Source organism: Hyperolius riggenbachi, chromosome 5 (genome assembly GCF_040937935.1).
Source record: "Hyperolius riggenbachi isolate aHypRig1 chromosome 5, aHypRig1.pri, whole genome shotgun sequence".
NCBI lineage: Eukaryota > Metazoa > Chordata > Amphibia > Anura > Hyperoliidae > Hyperolius > Hyperolius riggenbachi.
The window spans coordinates 104,396,530-104,418,719 of NC_090650.1; the positions used below are offsets into that span (position 1 = coordinate 104,396,530).

Sequence of the window (22,190 nt, forward strand, 5' to 3'; positions counted from 1 at the left end):
TTAAATAAAATCAAAGTATCAAAATCCATCAGTTTTGGACAGAATAGTGTAGAAGCAGAGGATTTATGCCACCAATGCTTGCATACCCAGAGAGGAAATCTCCATGCTACTTGTCCCTTTGGTGCCCCAGTGTAAAAACCCAAAATATGTGGTCAACCTTTTCAAATTTATGTAAGAACTAAAACAGACGTTTTGAGTGGGGTGGGGTTTTAAAAGGTTTTTCCACTTACACCACGAAAGTGGCAATTCACTGCACGAGGCTATATTCACAGTGCGATGTTGGGTTGTAATGCAACATTAAAGTCACAACACAACGCAAAAGACCTCTTTACTTACGGTAAAGTCTTTTCCGGTAGTCATGAGGACAGCACCCCTGGATGAGACCCATCTCCCTCCGCACTGTGGACAGGAAACTGTTAAAACAAACATTTGCATAAGCAATAGGCAGCAGTACATAAGATACATTCAGGCTATAGTACCTCAGTTAATACAAAAGATGACACGGACATAAATCCTGCTTACACAAATACTTATCTTCTTTTCCACCCAATAAAGGGCGGGTTGCAGGGGTGCTGTCCTCATGACTACCGGAAAAGACTTTACCGTAAGTAAAGAGGTCTTTCTCAGAACGTCATTTCGGACAGCACCCCTGGATGAGACGATATACAAGAGATAAAGATTTAGGGTGGGACCACTGCTTGCAACACTTTTCGCCCAAAGGATAGATCTGTGCTTGCAGAAACGTTCAGACGATAGTGCTTCACAAATGTATTGTGACTTGACCAGGTTGCAGCTCTACAAATCTGATCTATGGAGGCCCCTGCCCTCTCTGCCCAAGATGTTGAAATACCTCTTGTAGAGTGAGCCTTAATAGTTGTCTTCAGTTGTATTCCCTGAAGTTGGTATGCCGAAACAATGGTTTGTCTAATCCATCGTGCCAAAGTAGTTTTGGAAGCTCTATTACCTCTGGATCTTCCTGCGAACAGAACGAAAATTGCCTCTGTCTTTCTCCAGGAAACTGTACGCTCTAGGTAGTGAATAAGACACCTTCTGACATCCAGATTATGGAGCTTTCTTTCCTTGTCATTTGATGGATTCTCACAAAAGGATGGTAGAAAAATCTCCTGATTTCTATGAAATGAAGACACTACCTTTGGAAGAAACAACATATCTGGACGTAGTGTTATCCTATCTTCGGAAATTATGCAGTAAGGTTCCTTTATGGATAGCGCCTGTAATTCCCCTATTCTCCTAGCACTAGTAATTGCTAGAAGAAAAATAGTTTTAAGAGTTAGATATTTGTCTGAAATCTGCTCTAAAGGCTCAAACGGAGACTCACATAAGGCTTGAAGGACAGCATTCAAGTCCCAGGCTGGAACTCTAGATCTAGTTGTAGGTTTCAATCTTTTTAATGCTTGAAAGAAACGGATCACCAGATCCTCTTGTGCCAGTCTTCTTTCCAAAAAGACACTAAGGGCTGACACCTGTACCTTAAGAGTACTGACACTGAGACCTTTTTTGTACCCACACTGCAGGAATTCCAGAATCGACCTGAGTGAAGATGTATTGAACGATCTTTCCAAACACCAGTTGTTAAATACCCTCCATGCCTTCTGGTAAATTACACGGGTAACCTTCTTTCTACTTTGTATTAAAGTCTGTGATAATTCGTCTGAGAAACCTTTAGATTTTAATATCTCCCACTCAGGTTCCATGCTGATAGGTGAAGGCGCTCCAGATCCGGATGGACAATCGGTCCTTGTGTCAATAGATTCGGTAAAGGTGGAAATGTGATTGGTGCTGATACTGCTAGTAATTGAAGACCTGTGTACCATGCTCGTTTTGGCCATAGCGGGGCAATCAGTATTACTTGTGCCCTGTCTTGAATAATCTTCCTTATCACTCTTGGGATTAACGGGATTGGAGGAAATGCGTACATTATTGCATCCCCCCAATTGATCGTGAAGGCATCTATTACCCAAGGAGTATCCTCTGGATGAAGGGAACAGAACTTTGGACACTTTGCATTGATCCTTCTGGCAAAGAGATCCACCTCTGGATGTCCCCACTGAGCAACAATCTCCTGGAATATCCCCTGATCCAGGGACCATTCGTTCTGGTCCAGTCTTTTCCTGCTGAGACAATCTGCAGTCTGATTTGACGCCCCTCTCAAATGTACAGCAGTCAGAGAGCTGAGGTTTGCCTCTGACCAGAAAAGGATCTTTGCAGTCTGCTTCTATAAGCTCTTGCTCTTCGTACCCCCCTGCCTGTTCAGGAAGGCCACAACACTCCTGTTGTCTGTTTTTATCAAGACATGAGAATCTCTGATCTGTGTACTGAAATGTTGTAAGGCCCGCCAGACAGCCTCTAGCTCCCTGTTGTTTGAGGATTGCGAACTTACTTCCGTAGACCACTGACCTTGTGCTGGTAGGAAATTCAGGTGAGCTCCCCAGCCCCATAAACTGGCGTCCGTTGTTATTGTTGTCTGAACCAGGTAACTCCAAAGACGTCCCGTGGATAGATGTGTGTGGTTCTGCCACCACATCAAAGACACCTTTATGCTGTGAGGCACCAGTACTTTCTTGTCTAGAGCTGTAAGTGACTTGTTCCAGGATCTGAGGATCCACAGTTGAAGGAACCTGGAGTGGAACTGTCCCCACTGGACCGCTGGAAAGGAAGCAGTGAGAAGACCTAGTAGAGCCATAGCCTTTCTCAATGATATGCTTCTTGATCTCTGAAATGAGAAGACAGTATTAAGAATAATGCATTTCTTTCTGGAAGGCAAAAATAGTCTTTCCTCCCTAGTAGATACATTAAACCCCAAAAATTCTATAAGTTGAGTAGGGATTAATGAAGATTTTTCCCAGTTAATGATCCAGCCTAGATGCTGTAGGAAGTCTATCGTAGTTTCAATATGCTCGTTAACCTTATCAGGTGAATTACCCCACAATAGGAAATCATCAAGATATCCAATAATATTAACTCCTTTCTGTCTAAGAAATGCCAGGACCTCAGACATCACCTTGGTGAATAACCATGGGGCTGAAGATAATCCAAAGGGTAAAGCATTGAACTGATAATGTCTTACCTCTGTCTCCATCTGTATTGCGAACCTTAGATACTGCTGTGAGGATAGATGTATTGGCAGGTGGAGATAGGCATCCTTTAGGTCTAGTGATGCTAGATAATCGTCCCTTTGTAACACACGACTTACTGACTGAATGTTGTCCATCTTGAATCTTCTGTACCTTACTGACTGGTTCAGATTTTTCAGGTTCAGAATAAAACGAAACTTGCCCTGTGGCTTTTTTACCAGAAAAACCGGGGAATAGAACCCCTGTTCCCTTTGGCATTTTGGGACCTCTCGAATCACTCTCTTTTGTAGAAGGGAGAGAACCTCCTCTTGAAGAGCTACAACCTTTTCTGGATCTCTTGGGTGGGGAGTAACACAAAACTGAGTTGGAGGCCGTTGACTGAATTCTATACTGTAACCTTCCAATACTACTTTTAGCAACCACTGGTTTGGGAATAGGGGTTGACACAACTCGAAGAAGTTTGCAACTCTCCCCCCCACTGGGATCCTGGCGTCATTGTTTATCTGGCTTTTTTGAGGGAACAAAATTGGATCTGGGTTTTTGTGATCTGTAAGGAGCCCATCTTTTACCCTTAGAGGACCTGGGATCTGGCTCGTTTTTGGATGAAGGACGAAAGGGACGTTTATTCTGAAAAGGTTTCTTTTTAACTGGAAAATTTTTCTTGGTATCTGCTGTTCTGTCCAGAGTATCATCCAGTTTTGAGCCAAAGAGCAAACCCCCCTCACATGGGATACCGCACAACTTTGATTTTGAAGCAGTGTCACCACTCCAAGTTTTCACCCATACTCCTCTTCTCGCCGAATTAACCAAAGCTGTAGTTCTAGCAGTTAACTTAACTGTATCATCTGAGGCATCAATCAAATAATTAGAAGCATTCAAAACTTTAGGAAAGTCATTTAAAATTTCCTCTCTAGGTACTCCAGAAGCAATCTTATTCTGTACCTCCAAAAGCCAGGTCTTTAAAGATCTGCTTACAGCTGTGGAGGCTATGGCAGGCTTAAATGTTAGAGAAGAAGATTCCCATGCTCTTCTTAAAACATTATCCATTTTTTTATCAATAGGATCTTTAAGGTTTCCAAAATCTTCAAAGAGCAAGTCAGTCTTTTTTGATACCCTTGAGAAAGATGGATCCAACTTAGGCGGAACACCCCAAAACCCCTGGTCCTCAGGACTGAAAGGGTACCCTTTGGATAGGGATTTGGGCCAAAAGGCCCTCTTTTCCGGATTATCCCATTCCTTTTTAATCATAACTTTAAGCGTATTATGGACTGGGATAAACCTGGATTGGGGATCCGCCAAGCTTTCATACATCTCGTCCAAAGGTGTTAATGATTTCTGCTCAGACCTGATACCCATCGTGTCATGCATGGCAATCAATAAGTCCTTCATTAATTCGGGTGAAAATGCAAACTTTGGTTTATCTGGCTTAGATAAATCATCTTCTTCATTAGAAATCTCGTCAAAGGGAGAAATTTCCCCATCTGATAAACCAGAACCTTCAATATCGCTTTCTCTTCTCTGTCTCCTAGGAGGTACGGGTGGAACTACAGGTACCCCTGGAGATGATGGACTAATTACTATAGGTATTGAATCTACAGCAGTACTGGTTCCAGCGTTATCTGAAGCAGCTGAGGCGGTAGAAGCAATAGCAGAATCTTTAATTTCTTTAATTGCTGTGGACATTTCAGCCCGCATCCAACCCATTAAGTCCTTGAATATAACGGGGGATTCCTCCTTAACAAGCTTATCTGTACAATGACGACACAATTTCTTAGTAGAAGAAGATGATAAATGGCTGTTACAAATGGCACATTTCTTTTCCGTCTTGCTAGATCCATGCTGGCTGGAATGAGCAGAGGATCTGTCAGACCTTTCAGCTTCTTTAGCTTTATCACTTTTATCTTGTCTTTTGGGCTATAAGACATAATAAAAAATAACCAGCCATTAGATCATTCCCTCCAGATATAAATATGTATATCAAAAGTATATCTAGCTAAGCAGAATATCATAATCCATCTACTTGCCAGAGAGGGTTCTTGGGCAGACTTAACAGATTGTGCAGTAGCTGACCCAGCGGCGTCCTCCATGATTCAGAGTCACAAACCAACTGAATCATGTCCACATATACTTTAAATAGATGCTGCTTACCTCATTAATCATGCGGCACCTGCCGCTCATTGTATGCTAATGTCGCCTCCAGGGAACAGCTGTGTGCTGTTCCAATCACCGCCGCGGCCCCTGCCGCGCAGCTCAGACTTCAGATCACGCGGGACGCCATGCGCATGACTACTTCCGGTTCAACCGGAAGTGACCTTTCTTCCATGCGCGCGCCTGTGCGCATAAATCCGCTGCCACCAATGGAGAAGCCTCCTACACGCTACAGGGCTCCAGACTGTCTCCCTGTACAGCTGCACCTGGAGCCCTGAGAAACGCTGCCCCTGCCGCCTGACATGGATGGCACTCCTGGAGACATCTCCCCACGCATTCCGTCCGGGACAGGAAACTAAACTGAGGTACTATAGCCTGAATGTATCTTATGTACTGCTGCCTATTGCTTATGCAAATGTTTGTTTTAACAGTTTCCTGTCCACAGTGCTGAGGGAGATGGGTCTCATCCAGGGGTGCTGTCCGAAATGACGTTCTGGGAAAAAGTGGTAACGCACATTAATGATGCATTACCGTCGCATACAGTAGGTAAAGTATACGGGCAATGAAAAGTATGCTTCCCTGTACCTGGTAATGTGTGCGTTTAGAGGTAACGCACTGTAAGCAGTAAGTTACCATAACGCTACACGTTACAATTCGATGCCAACGCCGCACTGTGTACGTCCCATAGGATTAGCATTACAGTGCGGTAAGCTGCGTTATAAGACTTTACAACGCAACGTCCCACTGTGAATGCAGCCCGAGACTTAAGAAAAGTGGAGGCTGAACTAATGTGTTTAAGTAGAATAGATCAGCAGCACTACGTAGATGATTTAAGCTCTTTATTGCATAAAGATAAAGCCCAGGGACAGCGACAGACGCTGTTTCGGAGGCAAACTCCTTCCTCAAGCTGTATAGGCTCACTCAAAGAGATAACAACCACAATGGCATTTATATACAGTTTCAATAAGGTCACATGGACCAATCAGATAACATCACAATACAAAAAAACATGAATGTCCAATCACAGGGCAAAGCATAATGAGAGGACCTGATGGGGAACGGATATGCAAATCAGCAGTCGTTACCACAGCAGAATTTAAAAAGTGTCATATCCTTAGTGGCCAATCAGCACTTACCAAGTCAGGAGGACCTGATGGGAAACCACAGCACTGTCATAACGCACCTCCCAATCTCCCAGAGGGCAATGCGAGGAGCGTACTGCTGAAAAACGGAATGAATGACGTCATGACGTCAGCTGTTTTCCACGCCACGGCCACAGGGCTCCGGTCTTTTTTCCCCCCCTTCCCCTAACTCCCCCTCTGGCGACCTCCCGACCACCTCCACCCACCTGGGGATGATGCAGGGGCCACGAAGGTGCCTCGCAGGCTGCTGGAGGATTGGGAGGTAGCGTGCTGCGGGGTGAGGATCGCTTGCCCGGGGAATCACTGCTGCCAGGGGAGCCAGGACGCCGCTCTGGAGCCAGGGGACGCCGCACGCACCACGCAGCGCCGCCTCCACGCTGCATACGTTCCGCCTCTCCTGCCGGGGACTACATGGAGAGGGGCAGCGGCGGCTTCACACTGCCCTTGGTCACTCTTGAATGTCGGGGGCTGCCGCCTGGGAAGAAGCCGCCACGTGCTCCCGCCGCCACCATCAGCCGACCAGGGCCGCCGCCGGAGACCTCCCCCAGAGACCTCCCCATCACCGGACAGACCCGTAGGACGCCTGCAGCCCAGGACTGCTGGGGTTGCCGGTCCCCCTCCACCACGGGTCGCCCGGGGGCCTAGGGACCAGCAAGGGCACATGGGACACCCCCCACGTGCAGAGGAGGCCTGACTGCAGCGGCTCCCCAAGTCACCAGGAGAACGACCACGCTGCCACAGTGTAAATGGAGGGCCTGTTGCTGCTCCTCGCAGCCACAGAGAAGGTATGCTGCCCCTGGCCTGTCCACCTCTGCTGCCTAGCCAGGGTGCCCTCACCCCCCGATGTCCACCAATGCTGCCCAGCCGAGGTGCCCCTGGCCTCATGTCCACCACTGCTGCCCAGCCTGGGTGGCCCCAGGCCCCACGTCCACCACTGCTGCCCAGCAAAGGTGCCCCCTGGCACCACAGGGCCCCACTGTGTCTGCACCCTCATCAAACAGCCGTGCGGACTAAATTAGGAGCGATTCTCCTTGAGCAACCTGGCTCAAATGATCCCTGCTGTCCGCCTCCATCATGATCCCCCCCAGCATCCTCTCTACTTTGAGTGGACAATCGGTAGCATCTGTCTAGTTGGGAGCGCGTCTAGTGCCGAAAATGGCAGCGCTCATACCCACTCTCAGGCTGCTCCTCCAGTCCCACTCTTTTTCTGTTCCTGCTATCAGTGTATGTCTTGCTATGTTTGTATTACGCTAATTGTACGTGTATGCTGTAATTGCTCTGTGTGTATTATGTTAACTGCACGTGTATGCTGTAATGCTCTCTGTTTTTGCTTTGATTTTGCTTTTGTTTATACGTATGTACCATGCTTAACTATATACGACGCTCTGCTTAACCTCCTTGCCGGTCTAAAAAATCCGGCAAGGAGGCAGCGCCGCACATTTTTTTAATTTTTTTTTTTTTAAAATCATGTAGCGAGCCAAGGGCTCGCTACATGATAGCCGCTAAGCGGCGGCATCCCCCCACCCACTCCGATCGCCTTCGGCGATCAGAGTATGCAGGGAATCCCGTTGAGAACGGGATTTCCTGCAGGGCTTCCCCGGTCGCCATGGCGACGGGGCGGGATGACGTCACCCGTCATAGGGAATCCCGATCCGCCCCTCAACGCTGCCTGGCACTGATTGGCCAGGCAGCGCAGGGCTCTGGGGCGGGGGGGAGCGACTCGGCGCGCCGGATTGCGGCGGATCGGCGGCGATCGAAAGTTACAAGCAGCTAGCAAAGTGCTAGCTGCTTGTAACAAAAAAAAATTATGCAAATCGGCCCAGCGGGGCCTGAGATATTCTCCTGCGCAGGTTACCCCGAGCTGAGCTCGGGATAACCGGCAAGGAGGTTAAATGTACGCACAAACTGTAATGTTGTCCTATGTATGCTTGTCCCACGTCTACGTATGTACCATGCTTAACCGTGCTTTTTTCTTGTTTTTCACCAACGACCCTGTATGCACCAAAACCAATTCCGGGTACAATCCACCGTTGTACTTGGCGAAATAAATTCTGATTCTGATCATAAATCATCAACTGATGACCAAAAGCAAAAAAATGCTAGTGCTGTGGTATAAGTATCGCTGAGTGTGCCATAATGGATAACCACCCTTATGAATAAATCATTGTATTAGATGTAAGAAATTTTTCTTTGTGCATTGTGAAGCATAATTCATGTCCTACATGATGCATTGACTGTCATGGTAGACTTTCTTTAAAGGGAACCTAAAGTAACAAGTATATGGAGGCTGACATTTAGTTTCTTTTATACAATGCAAATAATGGTACTGTCTAAAAGGAAATAGCCTCCTTATCCCTCACGTTCTCTGTAAAAGAAATGCTGCTAGCCTGCCGCCTGGTGCTGATCCACTGCTTTTAATCATTGAGTCACTGACCCAAAATGAGTATGTCAGTTGGGCGTTCAGGTAGAACGCTTACACTAGCTTTTCTTCTGTTCTGGTTGTGTGAATCAGAATCAACTCAAGCAAAAAGATCAGCATCACAGTCAAGCTATTAGTATTTTTTAAAGTTGAAAAAGATGGTAACCTTCATAAGCCCCTAACTTTGAGCTGAGAGTATCTCCACTTAGACCGCCGCCAGTCACTTTCAGTGAAGCGCACAAGACACTGAGTAAAACTGAACCCCTTGTCCTGCTCAGCTTTCATGAATTATTTAGAGTCTGCAGAAAATCCAGCTTACGTGAAAAAGCAAAACACCACACTGACAACTTTTTATGTTTATCTAGGTAGGCTTAGTATAGAGTGCTGGCACTGAAGCAACGTTCTTAGTGAGGAGAGGGTGGCCTAAATGCAACCAACTTTTTATGTTGCAGTGCATTAAAATATTGTTTACAGTGCTGTGGTCAATGTTTTCCAAGGCATTATCTGTGACACAAAATACTGTTTCAGCATTGAAATGAAATCTAAAGGTAAACAAAGGTGGCTTGGGGCTTCTTCCAACCCTCTGTAGCCCTTCTGGTACCTCGCTGTAGTTTCACTTTGATCCATTCATCAGCTGTCCCCTCGGAAAGCTGCACACACGGCCCCCAGGCTGCACATCTCCTTGATCGTACTCCTGTGGACAGGAGCATTCAGCGCTTGTGCAGTTCGTCAAAACTGCAACCACGTATGCACTAAACACTCCCAGCCACGGGTCCACAACCAAGAAGGTGTGTGGCCCATGCATGGTAGCCCGCGACTGGCTCAACTGGCCAGCTTTCAGAGAGGCACAGCTGCTGAACGGAGCAGAGCGGAATGACTGCGAGGAGGGTGGAAGAAGCACCAGGGAAGTTAAACTGGCCACCTTTGTTTAAGAGTTCAAAGCTCATCTGAAGTGTGTTGGTGCGATGTACAGGTGGCTTCAGAACCTTTTAATAGTTCTCATTACTAATGGTAAACAAATCTTTAACTCGCTGTACAACAATCAGCCACAAAATTAAAACCACTGATAGGTGTATGGAATGTATGGAATAGCACAGAGTATCTCATTTCAGTGGCATCTGTCATGGATTGATGTAGTGAAAGCAGGAGAAACGGCCAAGGCTATGGATCTCAGCAGCTGTAACAAGAGTCCACCTCCAAAATAGCAGGTCTTGTGGGATGCTCTAAACTTTGGAACACTATTGTGAAACGTAAAATTTAAAGAGAAATCGTAACCAATAATTGAACTTCATCCCAATCAGTATCTGATACCCCCTTTCCCATGAGAAAGCTTTTCCTTTTCTCAAACTGATCATCAAGGGGCTCTGTATGGCTGATTTTGTGGTGAAACCCCTCCCACACTGATGTCAGCGCTTCACAGCACTGAGGTACTGACATCACACTGTGAGAGCCTTGTTGCATTGTGGGAAATAACAGCTGTTTCCAACTGCCAAAAAAGCAAGCAGCTTCTCCTTCCACTGATATCACCTGCCAGCAGTAAAAATGTCACCATGTGATAAAATTCTGAATGTATATCAGGGATAGGAAAGATTTTACAATGAACAAACAGACAATCATTTATACATAATTATTGTAAAAATGATGCATTATTACATTATTTTCAGTGGAGTTCCTCTTTAAAATACATGTGTACACATAATTATAAGACGCATTTTCTTCCTGGAATAAGATAGAAGTTACTTTTCTCCTATGTTGCTGTCACTTACAGTAAGCATTAAAAATCTGACAGGTTTTGTACTAGTGCATCTCATCAAGGGGAATTCTCAGTATTTCTTTTATGCTTTCCAAAAGCATTCACAGGAATGGATCTATACAAAGATGACGGCCAACCTCCTTAGCGGTTTGCTTGCTTTTTCATCAGTTGGACTGAGCAACTGCAGTTCAGTAAGTGCTTTTGAAAATAAATTAAAAAAAAAAGCCCTGAGAATCCCCCATGTGGAGATGGACCAGCCCAAACCTGTCAGAATTTTACACCCTATTGTGACAGTGATTTAGGAGAAAAAAAAAAAAAAAGAAATCGTGCATTTTACATTGGAACAAATACATTTATACATAAACATACACACGCATTTGCAATAGTGGTCCTTTAATTCTGGCTTTAAAAGAAACATGCCAGAACACAGTGCCCTTTCTGCTCATCTGGCAGTGTGGTCACACATGAGAGATGAGTCAGCATTCCAATGCTCAATCTTGTTTACTGCCAAAAGCAACTAAAACAGACACGTGAATGTCACAACAGGACCAGGAAGCAACAGAAGGAGGAGGCCTGTTTGGAGGTACTTTGGCTTTCCTGAGATCTCAGTCTAATTGACTATCAGAGGGATGTGATGGAAAAAAATTCCATTCCACACAGGCCCCACAGCCAAAAACTTAAAAGATCTGCATCTAATGCTTTGGCTTGACCAAAGCCGTTTTGGCATCAGAGGGGTGTGAGCTACACGGTATTAGGCCTCTTTCACACATGAGGCTGTGAATTCACCGCCTGTCAACTTGCTCTGGATGGGCGCTCGCTAGCACTCAATATGGGCAAAGGGGTGAGCCCTTCCCACTGAGACACTCCAGAGCAGGGTGGCAGCAGTGCTCAGGTGTAGCATGTGCGGTTTTCTGCTGCTGGGGTAACACCACTACGTGTTAAACGCTGACATGCATGGTGTTAAGAATGCTGCCATTTGAGTGCATTTTAACTGCACCTGAATAGCGTGCTTGTGGTTGGCAGGCTGAACTGCTTGACAAGCGAGCAGTTCAGCTCCCATGTGAAAAAGGCCTCAGGCTGGTGGTTTTAATGTTTTGGTTTATCAGAGTAACTGGACAACTGGAATGCTTTGAATACAAAGAACCTTTCTAAGATGCTGCACAGACATTAGCCGTTACAATTCCTATTTGCTGGAGAAAGTCATTGACTTACTGCCCATTTCCGTCATGAATGTCCACTGCAGTCTGAATATCAGCATTTCCAATCAGGAGTCTCAAGCACTCTGAATGTCCATTGATGGCTAAGGAAAAAACAAAAATCAATCAGTATAGAAATAGTATTAATTTCTAAGGCATCTGCACAAAGTACCATAAAAATAAATATTCTATCTACCTGTACTTCCACCATCAATTTATTTGGATAGTAAATAGTGTTTGTGTACATCACTGACCACTACAGTACTTATTTTAGTATGTTCATCCAAGTATTGCAGACAGACTCAGTCAAATGATCCAAAAGACATTTAACTGGTGGCCTGAAAATCAAACATGAGTACAGGTGACCCCCATAGTTGGCAGCCTCCCCTCCAGTGAGCCACAGATTTGCTACTGTCCTGCTTATCTGCCTCAAACAAGAATATCCTGCGCCTGTTATTCTATAGAAACCATGTATACCCTTTTAAGGGGAGCCAATAGTGGTAACCTTACTTCCAAACACTTCCAACAATCCACAATGGTCTACTAAACATGTTAAATTTATTATAAATTGCTAATGCAAAGATCCCCACCCAATAAAACAGAGCAGGAATTGTGGTAATAAACCTTATGCTACCGCTACTAACCACAAGCGCTTTTGCATTAAACCTTAAAGTATACCTGAAAGTATACCCTGCCTGCATGCAAGAATAAGATCCATAAGGGTTGTTTACATACAGCCATCAAACGTGGAAGGTGCTTACTATCTGGAGAGTAAAGCAGTATAGTTTGCAGGTTGTGGACTGCTTATTGAGTCTCCCGGGTGCAAAAAGACTGCCATGTGTGCAAGAACATGTGTGTAGTGTGAACTGGAGTGAATGGCACAGCCGGCTGTGATACAGCTTAGGTTTATTACCACAATTCCTGCTCTGTTTTAATGCGTGGGGATCTTTGTATTAGCAATTTATAATAAAGTTAACATGTTTAGTAGACAATTGTGGATTGTTGGAACTGCTCATCTGCATCTCTCCCCCCTCCATGGAACAAAAAAAGCGGTGCTTGGCAGAGAACTAAGTAGAACATCTGGGCACTTATCAGAGATACACACACAGTCACCCAAAGCAATTATGGAAGAACATTTTAGGCAAAAAATATCTATATTTTCCTTTGACATTACAGACCCTTTTTACTATATAAAGTAGAGCCCCAGTTATCGGGAACTCAACTAACCAACAGTCTCAACCAGCCAGCACAAATAGGCAGTACTCTCAGTGGTATGTACAGTGCCAAGCACACAAACAACTAGACTGTGTTTCTTTTTTTCTTTCTCTGCTTGAGTTAAACATCAGGAATGCAAGTGACAGTTTCTGTCCAGTCAGGACTTGGCCAGACAGGTGCAGGTGGTGCCCCAGAATAGATAACCAGGTGCAGGTGGTGCCTCAGAATAGATTAGCCAGGTGCAGCCCCAGAATAGATTAGCCAGGTGCAGCCCCAGAATAGATTAGCCAGGTGCAGGTGGTGCCCCAGAATAGATTAGCCAAGTGCAGGTGGTGCCCCAGAATAGATTAGCCAGGTGCAGGTGGTGCCCCAGAATAGATTAGCCAGATTCAGGTGGTGCCCCAGAATAAATTAGCTAGGTGCAGGTGGTGCCCCAGAATAGATTAGCCAGGTGCAGCCCCAGAATAGATGAGCCGGGTGCAGGTGGTGCCCCAGGATAGCCAGGTACAGGTGGTGCCCCAGAATAGATTAGCTAGGTGCAGGTGGTGCCCCAGAATGGATTAGCCAGGTGCAGGTGGTGCCCAGAATAGATTAGCCAGGTGCAGCCCCAGAATAGCTAGCCAGGCGCAGGTGGTGCCCCAGAGTAGATAGCCAGGTTCAGGAGATGCCCCAGTGTAGTTAGCGAGCCTATAGGTGCTGCAGTATAGATAGCCAGGTAGTGCACCAGTATAATCTTACGTAGCCCCGTTCCTGTGCAATCTCTCGCTGGGCTCTCCTTTCGCCGCATCTTCCCGCTATGGTTACTTTCGGCAGCAACTCTGACATCATGAGAGGCTGCCGGGTAACCATGGCAACAGGACGCGAGGCAGCGACAGGAATCCACGCGGGAACGGGGCTAAGTTGCTGTGCCCATGCCACCGAGCCTGCCCTGCCTGACACTTCTCTCCTGGGGGCGAGATCCGCCATTTTATCTGCGGCCCCCCTGACAGCTGCCGATGTACCCCCAGGAGTCCGGGGACCCCAGGTTGAGAACCACTGCTGTAGGCAAAGTTGCACACAGAAGCACCGGCCCTGCATTCTCTCAACTCGCACCACCCGGCTACTTTTCCTGCCACCCAGCTGTAAAGAAATTCTGGGGAGAACACTGTATTAGGAACATCATTCTTTTGTAGTATTTGACATCTGGTTGAACAGGATCCTCAGGTAGTTTATTAATATGATCATGGCAGTCAAGCTGAATTTTAATCAGCTTCTCATCTGTTATACCTGCTGAATGAATGGGTGTCCTCTTCATGACATAATCCTTTACTAATATTGATGCTCCTTGATTGATGAGGACATCGACACATTCAACGTGTCCTTTGAAAGCAGCCAGATCAAGGGGAGTTCTGCCACTGCTGTTCCTTACATCCAAGTCAAGCAAAGACTGTACTAGCACCTCTAATGCTTGGTGGTGCCCATGGTAAGCCTGGGGAAAAACACAAACAGCTTGAAAAGAACAGTTCTGAATACATACTAAAAGCACAACACTATAAATACCAAACTCCTATATGCGGATTTCAAAAGCTCAGCGATTCAAGTGTAAAGCCCTCTCCTGCTGATATAAATTGTGGCACCTGCGAGTTCCAAGCTATTCATTAGTAGAGTGTTCGACCGCAACTGGCCTCACTGCAGCACCATGGCTAGCGTTTAGAACAATTTCTCTTAGGATCATTATTTACTTCACTCAGACCTTTATACACTCTGTAGATTTAAGCCACAAGAGGGTGTTGGAAAACCTTACGACATCTACCTCTGTAAGATCACTAACTCAGTAAAGGTATAACTTTTACAGCGTTGCGATCAAAAATATTGGGTATAGTGGATTTCCTTCCCTCTAAAACAGTAAGTTATAGATGATGGTTTCTCTTGGAATAATCTCAAAGCACTCCGTTTGGATTTTTATATAAATTTGTATTTTTCAAAAAGCAATATATTTACAGCGGAAAAATATGAATCTTGAAGATGTTCAAAGTTCACAGTTCCATGAAATAGACTTTATCTTGCAGATATTGAATTGTAGATCTAAGGTTGGTTAATGTTGCCTATTTCTGAGTATCTCTAGTAGTTGCTGAGAGAAAAAATATTCAAAAATAATGCTAATAGAAAATGCTAACTTTCAATGCTTAATAGGCTCAGCTAAATATTCAATGCTAAGAATCACCAGAATATAATATCAATAAGGCATACCTCTCATTTATGTAGAAGGTCTCACCCCAAGGTAGCTGTTGTCGAGATGTGTAAAACCTGCCCATTCTAACCCCCTTTTATAACCAAATTTCAAAATGGCTGAAAAATCTGAATTTCCCACTGACTTATTTTCCATACCTTGGAATGTTGGGTGAGTCATTCAACGTATCTTTTTTACAAAGTCTGATATTTAATTAATGAGGGTGATCTCGTAATTAATTGGGTACACATGAAGGTAGACATCTTGACTACGTCATGACCTCCCGATAAGAGAAATGTAATGAGACACTGGGTCTCCAGAATTAAAAACATCTCCCATATCTAGGTTCCATGCTGTGTTTGCTTATTATGACATCTGTGTCTTAATTGGCCTGAGGTATGCCCATTTCTTTCTGAAATGCTGTCGGCCATCTTGGCCCACCAAAATACATAGGCCTGTAACCAACAGTATTCAGACTTACAGTAAATTAATACTTTAAACACTATACTATCCCTAAAGAGTAATCAAATTTTGTATATACTGATCAGCTATCTAAATAATTTTATTCTATAATTTTTTTTATGAAGAAATCATTAATTTTATAAACTTATAAAAGATTACAAAAAAAAACACCAGATGGCAGTGTAATATTATGTATTAAGCTTATGATGAAAAATGCTTTATCTATCTGACATTTTATAAAAGTCACAATGAACTACCATAACATGTTTGCTGTCATCACTAATTTCAAAATAAGATATTGTTCCCAAAATAAAGAAAAAGACATGGCAACCTTGCTGTGTCTGGAACGGTTATGTAAGTCTCCATAAAAGTAAAAACTATTTCCCTTAGCCTAGTTTCAAATATATTCTGAAGATTTTGCTATTTGCACTTGTTTAAGGAATAACTCTAGCTAGCATATAACTGACACTAATTCTTGAAATGCATACATATCAGGCTTATTTGAATCATCATAGTTAACTAAAAATAATATAGAAGACAGGGTTTCAGTGTGGTTATAACAGAAATCTGACAAGGGGTATAAGATTTCTTCACTGTCTTAAGCATACAATTTGGTCTAGTTTTGACCATTTGCAGCAACGGCTGCAACATTGAGGGGGTGAAGCGATTGCCTGCCTGGAGGGATGATGCCAGAACAAGTAAGTATGTAACCCAGACCCCCCCCCCCCCCCCCCCCCCCAATTCTCTAACATTAACCAGTTTAGCTGACTCGACATAGCTCCTATATCCAGAAAAGTGGCTGCTCATACCGCCTAGAAGTAGGAGCTATATTCCAGGTTTAAATGGCAGCCGCAGATGATCACACACGTGCCTGGGACAGCACTGATTGGTGCAAGGGACCATGTTGTCCCTGAACCCGATGACTTTCCGTTAACCCTTGATGATCACCGTTACAACTAGTAACTGTCATTATCTTTAAAGTGGTCTGAAACTGACATAACATTCAATAAACTTGTTTTCCAACTTTTTATTACCCATACAGTTGCCATATTTGCTTTTGTGCTTTGTCTGCTGGCCCTTATACTACATGTTAATGGGTAGGATGGAGGCGCTCAATGTGTGTTCTATCCACTATGTTATCAAGGCATTTTCTATTGACCTGAGGAAGAGGGCCATGACCTGTGAAGCGCGTTGTCAGGTTGCTTTTTAAATAAAAACTTTTTTACAGTCGAACTGGTGTCTATATCTTCTAGAGAGCTAAGGCTTAACTCTTTTTGTTATTTTTATTTATATTATAAACCACTAAAATAGAACACACATTGGGCGCCTACATTCTACCAAATACCAGTCAGACCTCCTTTGAAAGCAATAGCTTATACGTTGGTTGCATGGAACTGCAACCCACCTTTGTGAGTATATATCGATACAATTTTATTCCCCCTATACCTGACTATACTGCACCATTGGGCTCCCGGTCTCTCCCTACTTCTCACCTAGGTATTCTTGGTCCTTACAAGAATCACCAATATACCTTATATTACACATAAGGGCTAGTACTGGACAAAACTGTCTAATCAAGAAAGTATGGTGTATAGATCATAAAGAAATACAGGATATTAAAGTAAACCCAACGCCAGGCAAAGCTACCTAAAAGTAAGCAAAGAGGTATTATCATGATTTAGCCACCTACTTCTGTGCTTTGTCAGTTCCTCTCCCCATTACCCCTGGTCCCCATAATCACTCCTGGAGAAATCTGACTTACAGCTAAAGTCAAATTTTCAAACAGGAAGAGGCAGGGGTGCAGCAATGTTCCCTCCTATTACTTTTCCTTGACCCATTCACTCCCCTAAAGGCAGCTTTGACTCAGGTCAGATATATTTAAAGAAAAAAATCTTACCGCTAAATGCAATGGGCTTATTGGAGCACGGTTATCTGCATCATTCAGCATGTCTGTACCTGAAGTTTCCATAAGCTTTAATAAAGAAACAAAGAAAAATAACTGATTTGTTTCATACTAATTTCACTTAACAGAACCATCATTAAAAATAAGACTAATTAGAAACAGGACCATATTGATAATATACTATATTGATTAAAATGCTATAGTAAAACTGTATGCAACATTCCAGTGTGAACAACGACAATCTTGCATCTCACAAGTGATCCACGTAGTTATAAAACGAAACAACAACAAAACATTAAAAAGGCACAAATTGTAAATGAACCCCGAGGGACTGAACCCTGCCTACCTATACACAGCTAGATACCCTTCTGACCTGTTTATCAAGCAAATGTCACTTCTGAAAATATGATCACAGACACAGAATTAATAGAACACTATAAATGAATATTCTGAACAGAATTTGACTTCTGTATTTCCAGCCAAAATGTGTACACAGCCAAAAGTTTTGAGAGTGGCACAAATCTAAGTTTTCACAAAGTTTGCTGCTTCAGTGCTTTTAGAGCTTTTAGTCAGTATTTTATCTGTTGTACTGAAGTATAATTACAAGAAGAAGTTCCAAAGGCTTCCATTGATAAGTTTATACAAAGTTAATATCTGCAGTGTTGGCCCTTTTTTTCAACACCTCTGAAATTCACCAGGGATGTGGTCAACTTCTGGGCAAAATCCTGACTAACGGCAACTCATTCTTTTATAATCTATGCTTGGAGTTGGTCAGAATTTGTGTATTTTTGTTTGTCCACTCAACTCGAGGATTGACCAAAAGTCCTCAACTGGATGAAGGCCTGGTGACGGTCCTAAATTTCTATGTTTTGTTCCTCAAGCTACTTTGTTATTTTTGCTTAATGGCATGCTGCTCCATCATGCTAGAAAATGTATTGTTCTTCACAAAACTGTTCTTGGATGGTTGGAACAGCCTGCTGTTGGAGGATGTGTTGATACCATTCTTTATTCATGGCTGTGTTCTTAGGCACAATGTTGAGTGAGCCTACTCCCTTGAATAAGAAGCGACCCCAGACTTGAATGGTCTTAGTATGCTTTACTGTTGGGCATAAGCCAGAACTGATAGCAGACCTCACCTTTTCTTGTTCAAACAATCATTTGGCAGTTGCCCCAAACATTGGGTAAAGGGGTTTCGTCAGAGAAAATTACTTTACCCTAGTCATCAGCAGTACAATCCCTGTACTTTCTGCAAACTATCAGCCTTATATACATGCATATACTTTATTGTATGTATTTTGGGTGTGTGATTGATATCTGTGAAAACAATTTGTATGCAGTATTTTGTACAGGCAGGATTGTTTGCAGCAGGGTACTTCAGGATTACGTGGCCTATTTTAATTATTTTTAATGTTTGAATTATCACAAGTGTCATTATGTGTTATATATATATATTTTTTTTATATATTCTTTATTTGTTCAAAGGGAAAAGAACAAGCAGTACAACTTTTTTTTTTTTTTTAACAGTTACAGTACATCATATATAAGGCACAGTCCACTGAGCAATGAAAGAGTTATCATATATTGAAGACTCCATTATAGCTTACATAATAAAAGGTTTTGGTGTAAAGTCAGAAGCACTGTAGACTATAAACCTACTGTGAAATGAGGTATACGAGCTTAAAAACCATGAACACAGGATGAGAGGATAGCTAAAGTATTTAACCTCAAATATTGTTTTGCTTTTTCCCCCTTGGCATTTTTTCGATGGTAATCCCTAAGGGATTCCCCACCCTCCCCCTAAATCTCTGGTCGCTACACCCTCCAACCGCTTTGTGCTAGATGTTAGTAATCTATATTCAGATCATTTGCTTTTTATATAAACGCCCGTGGGCCTCATCCATTTGCTATAGGACAGGCTATGTTGAGTTATTTATGTGCCCTGTAGTGTCTGTTGGAACTCGTCAGAGGCTCTAAAGTGGTTCCAAAAGGACCACGTTTTCTTATATGTGTCCGAGTTATTAGAGGCCACAGAGGTAAGATCTTCCATCAATTCCACAAAATCCATTTCCCTGACTAACTTCTCTGTACCTGGTGGGGATGTTTGATTCCAGTGTCTCAATATAAGGCACTTTGCTGCGTTTAGAATGTGTCGGACAACTGAACGTTTATAGTTTCTAATCGTCCAATCATTGAGATGTAGCAGGTAGAATTCCGGTGTAAATAACACTGGCCTGTCTGTGATGGCTTTAATGAGTCTTTCGATTTTCTTCCAGAAATCTGTTATGCCCGAGCATGACCAAATAATGTGCAGCAATGTGCCTTTTTCTGTTTGACACCGCCAGCAGAGATCTGTTTTTTCAGGGAATATATCATGTAATCTGACGGGGGTAAAATACCACCGTGTAAGAAGTTTGTAGTTTATTTCCTGTATTCTCACAGATCTTGAGGATTTGTGGGCGTATATACTAATTTTTGTTCTTTGGTCAGGTGTGAGTGTCTTACCGAGTTCCCTCTCCCACCCTTGGAAAAAGGGTAGCATCGGGTTGGCCAGTGACGTCAGTATGGTGTATATTGAAAATTGCGCAAAAGGTGGATCAGCGCAACACCAGGCCGCCTCCGAATGGCCTCCATCAGAGATGCGCTGAGCCCCCCCAGGAACTACAAACGCACCTTGAACCCAAACAGAAGCTCTGCATATACACCAAAAGCATGGCTGTTAAGTCGGAGCAGCTGACCAAAAACGAATTACATTAGTACATAGCAAGGAAATGAGCAGCGCTACTTAAAAACAGACTGGTGCCTACCTGCAAAAGAGTGCAAGCCCCACTTGTGGGGTCGAATACACACTGAGCATACACATGACCTGTCTAAAATTTTCGATTTTATTTGATTAGCCGCACCCAGGCTATGCATATACATAGGTTAGGATTTAGTTAGTGTTAGGCCCCTCCCATGGAGGATTGACTTCTTCGCAGTGGGAGGGACGAGTACTTAATAGGTTGCATGCAAGCTGTTAATGGAAACCAACATCCTCCTCTAGTGGTAGACAGGTCATGTGTATGCTCGGTGTGTATTCGACCCCACAAGTGGGGCTTGCACTCTTTTGCAGGTAGGCACTAGTCTGTTTTTAAGTAGCGCTGCTCATTTCCTTGCTATGTACTAATGGTGTATATTGAGGAAATAGTTTTCTTTATGGGATCTGATCTCTCTTGCGTCTCAATTGGGAAGGCTGGATGTCATTATGGGTAAGGAAGTGCCTATATTGGAAGTATTCCCACCAATGTATATTAGTAGTATTGAGTCTCCTAATTTCTTCTATAGAAGCCCATCTATCCCCGTTGCACATCTCTATGAAGCGTACATTTCTTGATCTGCGTAAAGCATTTCGTCTGAATTCCGTACTATCATCTCCTATTGATGGACTGCTTGATATTGGGAGTAATGGGGAAGGAATAGGTGCAAGGTTTAGAATTTTATTTGCCTTGTGGAAAGTAACTAAGGTAGAGTGACAGAGAGGCGGCAGTAGCCATGTGGATTTCGGTCTGTCTATGGTCCAGGCCAGGCTAGCTAGAGGATATGGGGATAGGGAAGTTTCCAGTTCAACCCATTGTTTATATTTCTGGTGCCTGTTCCAATCTACCACTCTAGTAAGCAGGGGCGTAGCAATAGGAGTTGCAGAGGTAGCGACCGCATCGGGGCCCTTGGGCCAGAGGGGCCCCGAAGGGCCCTCCCCCAACTACAGTATTAGATCTCTATTGGTCCTGTGCCCATAATAATGACTTCTATGGATACTTTGAATACTGGTAATCCTTAAGAAACTGTTTCCCATGGTTTTCTTGCACCTCTGACACTGTAGTTGCCATTGGCAGGTTTTGGTGTGCCGTATCAATTGTTATGTAGAGAGTGCTTGGGGGGGGGGGGGGGGGGCCCCATTGTCAAACTTGCACCGGGGCCCACAGCTCCTTAGCTACGCCACTGCTAGTAAGGATGGCTGCATAATATCTCCGCACACTAGGTAGAGCTACTCCTCCATGCTGTTTGGAGCTATAGAGAACGTCCCTCTTTAAGCGTGGGGGTTTGTGTTTCCAGACATATTTGTTAAAGGTTGTTTGCATAAGTTGGAGATAGTGCAAAGGGATTCTAATTGGTAAGGTCTGAAATAAATATAGTAGTCTGGGCATTATGTTCATCTTGATAACTGAGATCCTCCCAAACCAGGACAGATGTGGGAGAACCCAAGTCTTGAGATCCTTTGTGAGTGTGTTGAGGATAGTGGGGAAGTTAAGTTTAAAGACATTTTTGAGAGAGTCTGAGATGTATGTTCCTAAGTAATGGATGGCGTTAGGATTCCATTTGAAGGGGAAATTCTGTTTAATGCGCTCTACTTCCTTAGCTGTTAAACCCACACTGAATGCTTCGCACTTGTCAAAATTAATTTTGAAAAAAGATAGTCTCCCAAAGCGTTCAAACTCTGCGATTAGGTTAGGGCGTGTACCTGTTGGGTGTGTTAGGAAGAATAAGAGGTCGTCAGCGTACGCTGCGACCTTGTGGTTAGTGCCACCTACTTTTAGGCCTGTAATGTCTGGGTTTTCTCTAACTGTGTTTAGGAAAGGCTCCAGGGCGAGAGCAAAAATCAGTGGAGATAGAG

The 22,190-nt window shown here is 43.8% G+C and overlaps 1 protein-coding gene across 5 annotated transcripts in view; it reads right to left on the reverse strand.

Moving 5' to 3' along the window:
* Positions 1 to 22,190, reverse strand: part of ANKRD28 (ankyrin repeat domain 28) — a 289,915-nt gene that overhangs the window by 20,610 nt on the left and 247,115 nt on the right. For all 5 annotated transcript variants that reach the window (XM_068236088.1, XM_068236089.1, XM_068236091.1 and 2 more), the window contains 3 exons: positions 17,537 to 17,611; positions 14,235 to 14,436; positions 11,770 to 11,857 (listed from right to left, as the gene is read on the reverse strand). In XM_068236088.1, the coding sequence (XP_068092189.1) occupies positions 11,770 to 11,857; positions 14,235 to 14,436; positions 17,537 to 17,611 (365 nt within the window). The remainder of the gene's footprint in view (positions 1 to 11,769; positions 11,858 to 14,234; positions 14,437 to 17,536; positions 17,612 to 22,190) is intronic.